This window comes from Dendrobium catenatum, unplaced genomic scaffold (assembly GCF_001605985.2).
Source record: "Dendrobium catenatum unplaced genomic scaffold, ASM160598v2 original_scaffold_4309, whole genome shotgun sequence".
NCBI lineage: Eukaryota > Viridiplantae > Streptophyta > Magnoliopsida > Asparagales > Orchidaceae > Dendrobium > Dendrobium catenatum.
This window is the reverse complement of record NW_021322770.1, coordinates 422,320-427,598: the sequence shown is the minus strand read 5'-3', so window position 1 is coordinate 427,598 and position 5,279 is coordinate 422,320. Positions and strand designations below refer to the sequence as shown.

General features: G+C 36.9%; 1 protein-coding gene across 3 annotated transcripts; it reads right to left on the bottom strand.

Moving 5' to 3' along the window:
- Positions 1-544: 544 nt before the first annotated feature.
- Positions 545-4,803, bottom strand: LOC110107318 (transcription factor bHLH112). 3 transcript variants are annotated; one of them, XM_028691533.1, is made up of 7 exons: positions 4,350-4,803; positions 3,804-4,272; positions 3,584-3,667; positions 3,046-3,111; positions 1,358-1,423; positions 1,198-1,248; positions 545-1,105 (listed from the first exon to the last, which is right to left on the bottom strand). In XM_028691533.1, the coding sequence occupies exons 1-7, from the start codon at positions 4,478-4,480 to the stop codon at positions 950-952; spliced, it is 1,023 nt and encodes a 340-aa protein (XP_028547366.1). In that variant the 5' UTR covers positions 4,481-4,803; the 3' UTR covers positions 545-949. The 3 variants fall into 3 exon arrangements, with proteins under 3 accessions (XP_028547366.1, XP_028547365.1, XP_020693206.1); XM_028691532.1 differs by having other exon boundaries at positions 3,804-4,275; positions 4,350-4,799; XM_020837547.2 differs by having other exon boundaries at positions 545-1,102; positions 3,804-4,275; positions 4,350-4,796.
- Positions 4,804-5,279: the final 476 nt, after the last annotated feature.

Genomic DNA, 5,279 nt, shown 5'->3' with positions numbered 1-5,279 from the left:
GCAATACAGATCTGCTCCCGCCATCGTCTTCGTCTTGTGAGAGATCTATCTAAACTTCAACTGAACTTGTTAGCTCATGAGCAATCTCATTTAAAAAATATTTGAATTCAAAAAATTAAGTATAAAACTAATAAAATATTTAAAAATTATATCAAACTTCATTATGCCAAGTGAGTGTTTATTAATTATCTTCTATTTTCTTATTTTTTTAACTAATTTTATTACAATAATTACTTGAATCATAATAATTTTCATTCTTTATGGATTGTGAGCCGGCTAAAAGTCGTAGAAGTAAGCTTGAGCTCTAACTGGAGCTTGATTAATTGATTAAACTCAAGCTCAAATCAGACTCAACTCCATTACATCTCTGATCGAAACCCACTCCCTAAATTCCTAAATTAGAGCCTGATATCTACCAAATTAATATCTAATTACTCTTCTTCTCCAATCTCCACATGCATTATTTTTGACATTAATAATTCCCCCAAAATCTACGGGACAAAATTAATTTAGCTGCAAATCTATGCTATAATATTTACAGGGAAAAAAAACAAAGCAAAACATTTTTTCAGAAATCAAAGACATTTATATAATAACTACAAGACAACTATTTTGTACAACAAAATAAAACTAAAAATCATTTTTTTATCCTAAGACAAAGCTAATTTACATTATATTCTGATCAAAGTTTCTTTCTTTTTTTAAATTAATTATTATCCTGCACACTGATCACACAAATTTGAAATTTCTATGATGAGCTTAACTTTTTTTCTTTTCACAGCACCTTTCTTCCTCCGAAATCTGAAGCACTGTCCACTCCTCTCTTTTCTTCCTCCCCCATCATTATTCTCTTCTTTCGCAAGCCTTTGCTTTTCTTTCAAGTATAGTAAATCAAAGGCATTTCGAGTCAGTTATGGCCTTTACTCCCATCATCTTCTTCCTCAGAACCCTAGCTGTATGTTCCACCAAAGGCTGGAGTCCAGAAATGAGAACTGGCTTCGCTGGTAACTGGGCAGGTGGTCGGTACTGGAACCAAACAGAGACCTCGGCTTCTGAGGTCTTGCATATTATACTCCTCTCTTTTCTTCGACTTGCCTGAGTTCTGCTTAAATAATCCAATATATGCAAGAGTACTTAATTACATGCATTTATAATTTTTCTGAACTCAAAGTCAAGTGAAGAGATCTATATATCTACCTTCTGCTGCTGCATGGGATGCAAATTCATCAAATATGGAGTGCTTAAAACCTGAACGTTCCATTTACATAAAATCTATGTAAATATTAATATACAATTTTAAGAAATAATTATGTTTCAGTATTCTTTCTTAATTGCATCAAAGAATTTAAGGACTTACATTGACTTGATCATGAAGTAATTTAATGTGAACGATGGCCTCGTGAAGCACTGAAGCTGTATCGGTCTGCAATAAAAGGGAAAGGAGGCTTCAGAAGAAGATAAGTAAGCTATGGGTGGCGGTAGAGAGATGGAGTGTTTAACGCCCTAGTTTTGTATGAAGATCCAGCACGCATACATATAAGATATAAGGTTACTGTATTCATAAGAGACATCAGAGTTTTTACGTAGAAATCCCTGAAAAAAGGGGGAAAATGAAAAAAAAAATCAACAAGTGTTTATTGTTGATTATAAATTATATGCCCTTCATCGGGGAAGGTGTTGGCTTAATGAAGTGAATATATATCATATAGAGCACATTACATGACAGAAGTTGGAAGATCTTGAGACATCATAGGTGTTCTTAAAAGAGTGTTGGATAGTTGGTATGATCGTAGTCAGGTGATAATGGTTGGAGGGACCATAGTTGGCGAGCAACAGAGGTCAGAGGGACCTTGTCGGCCAAACAATGGAGGTTGGAGGGACCTTGTTGGCGGGAAATGAAGGGACCTTGTCAGCCGACAACCATGGTATGAGGAAACGTGTTCGGTGAGCGACGAAGGTCATATGGACCTTGTCAATAAGCAACAGAGGTCATAGGGACCTTGTCGGTGGGTGATGGTGGTCGGAGGGATCAAAGTCGGCGGGTGATGGTGGTCGGAGGGACCGTAGTCTTTGGGCGACGGAGGTCGAAAGGACTGTATTTGTATAACAATGGTGGTTAGAGGTTCGACTTCAACAAGCTATTGGGCAGAGGTCTGATGACAATAGGTAGACAAGCGGTACGTTGTCTGGAGACGGTTGACGGTTAGGTGGTGGTTTGGTAGCCAGTCGGTCGTCTGGTGGCAATCGGCAACTGGGTTGTGGTCCAGCGGAGATCGGCCACCAGGCGGCGGTCCGGTGGGAATTGCCGGCCAGGTGATGGTCTGTCGATGGTCAGTAGCTGGGCAAAGTTCCGACAGTGGTTTATATATAGATGTTCGCCAGCAATTGGGTAGAACTCTAGGATCCTTAAAGCCTCTGTGCTCTCTCCAATTTCGAGCCCAAGGTCCAAGTCCCCGCCCCCCTTCATATGGGAAGAGAGAGTCCATTTATAAATTTTTGATAGTGCCATGCTCCATAAATTTAGAGAAGAACCAGGGTGAAATCGAAGTGGTCCATCATACACTCATATTGATTATCTTGATCATACATCATTCATTAAGAATTTAAGTTTCTTAATGATGTCAAAATTTTGTGATCTTGGGCTCGTTGGAATTGTCTCATCAAGCCGCTCGATTTGATTATAAGCATGTAGTATTTGGATATCATTTAGCTATCCAATTAATGCTTTAAACCTTCCCAATGTGCTTTAATTAGCCCATTGATTTGGACTCATTTGGGCTCGGATTGAACTGCTTTTGGTGTCGTTGGGTTTTTTTTTTTTTTTTTTTGAGACTTTCAATTGCACTATCATTTTGTTGAAATTGGAGTTCGGATGGTCCATCATTTAATTTTGAAAGTTTCACACTTGAATATGCTTCCATATTTGTGCTAGATCAAGATGATTTTCGTTGTGGTATCTCTCGCTCACGCGCACATACACACACTCATATATATATATATTCTTGAAGAATAATTTGACTTTAAGAAAAAAAGAAAAAGATATACCTTTCCAAAAGGCGAAACTAACTGTTGGAGAGCAGTGATTCTGTCGCCTAGTTTCTCTTTTCTCACCTGCAAAGATCAAACTCCAAAGTCTATCATATTCATACAGATTGTTTTTAAAGAAAATAAAAGCAAAAGATCAAATTTTGCTTGATTAAAAAGAATTTTTATTTTATTTTTATTCAAGTCAATAACTCATAAAGGAAATATATGATAATTAACACACTTTACCAATCACATTTTGTTGGTGTGTGAAAGAAAAGAAATCATATAAACATCTCTAAGAAAATTTTCTCATCACCACTTGTTCTTACATTCAAAATTAGTGCTTATGAGTCTCTGTTGTTAATCGAAACTTAGAAAGTACAGACCTTTCTATGAAATATTGCTTTTGGATAGAAATTCTATAAGAAATTTCCCATCAATCCCATTTTTGATCGTATAATGAAAAATAATCAATGAACTGAATGTATTCATGTAGAAGATCATATTAGGAATTCCTTCTCTTCATTGAAAAAAGAGATAGAATCCAACACCGTACTTTGAAGGGTGCTGAAGTCTCAATTCGAGGCTTTTTCAGCACAGATTCGCTGCTGATCTTCCTCTCTTGATGTTCCCCTGAGCTCTATGATCAGTTCATCACAAATCACCATAAAAATAAAAATAAAAAATCAAATTTTTATGTATCAATCACATATAAAAGAAGAAAGAAATCAAAAAAAGGAAAGAAGAATAAAACAGCTCCTTTCATCATAGCTTACCTTAGCAATTAAGGAAGAGAAACTGGGCTTTCCTATAGGGCTAGCAGGAGGATGATCATAAAATCCAGGGGAATCATTCAAGAATGTAGAACTATTTGTGAATTGCATCAGATTTATCTCTGCAGATTGCTCCCTGGGAGCCAAACCACTGAATATCAAAGGGCTCTGATGAATCTCATTTGAACCACGGCCATAAGCCATAACCATCTGATACTGATAATCACTCATCTGCTGATCATCAAACAAAAATCGCCGAAACTTCGTATCTGGTTCCACTAAGCTTTGAATCATCGACATCGGAGTCCTTAGCGCATATGAAGAAGAAGAGGATGAGGAAGAAGAAGAAGCAGCAAGCAATAGTGGCTGGTTTGTCTCTTTGACCTCTTGCCTGAAAAAGTCTGCTGTGCTAAGATCCTCTTGAAGCATAGCATGAAAGGCAGGTTCAGCTATTCCACTTCTACTACTACTACTACTGCACAAGAATCATTTCAAATATTTTCAAAAATTAAAAGAGAGCATAAAAGATAGAAACAGAAGTGAGTTTACATTGGAGTTTGGCTCCAATCAGTGCAGGAAGCAGAGAAACCAAAGCCTGAGAACTGTAACTTAGAGTCAGAGTGCTCGTTGCAAGTCTTGCTTTTGTTCCACCAGTTGCTGGGCTGAAAATCATCTGCCATGGCTTTTCTTCTTCTTCTTCTTCTTCTTCTTCTTCTTCTTCTTATATTTGGTCTTTCTCGATCTTCTCAACTTGCTCTCTTATTGTCTCCCTCTAATTCTGGGCTTTGATGGTACTTTGAATGAGTTATTTGGTTTTGTACTCTGGCGTTTTTGATAGAACAGAAAGGATTTGGGGTATTTATATATGGATAAGACAGTTAGGAATGTAAGAAGAAGGTCATAGTTTGCAGGAATTCAGGTCAAGGTAATTCTGACTTAGACGTTTTCAGTGGGGAGGGGAAGGCAGAAAGAGAGATTACTTACCTTAATTTTCACAATTTGACTAATTTGACGCGGCTGGAATTAGAAGCTTGCCTGTTTTTTTTTTAACGGGTATCTATCCGCTGCCACCTCCTAAAAGGTGTTTGGCGGCGTGACTAATTCTCAGTTGATTTAGAAGAGACACCCACCCTAGAAACCTATTTGCCCGCACTTGATTGAGCACCATTTAAGAGACATTGCTGCTCGAGGGGAATTGAACACGGGTTGGGAGGTTTCCAACCATACTCGCCCACCAACCAAGCTAAGCAACAATGGGTGATAATGATATAGTAACTAAGCTTTCAATCACACTATCACTATCTTTTTCATTATCATTTAATTCTCGAGTTGCAATGGAATGAATGAGGATTGATAATTCATAAATTTTTTATATCGAGAAAAGAAACATAATTTTTAAAATTATAATAGGGTTAAAATTGTTAAATATAAATATATGATTAAAAAAATTTAAAATAAAATAAGAAAAAGAATATGCTA

What these genes read in the sequence shown, in the direction of transcription:
- LOC110107318 (XM_028691532.1), bottom strand. Translation starts at nt 4,480, where the DNA reads ATGGCAGATGATTTTCAGCCCAGCAACTGGTGGAACAAAAGCAAGACT. An exon ending in TAGTTTCGCCTTTTGGAAAG is followed by an intron (nt 1,424 to 3,045) that starts GTATATCTTTTT and finishes CTTTTATTGCAG; the next exon opens with ACCGATACAGCTTCAGTGCT. An exon ending in TACTTCATGATCAAGTCAAT is followed by an intron (nt 1,249 to 1,357) that starts GTAAGTCCTTAA and finishes TGGAACGTTCAG; the next exon opens with GTTTTAAGCACTCCATATTT.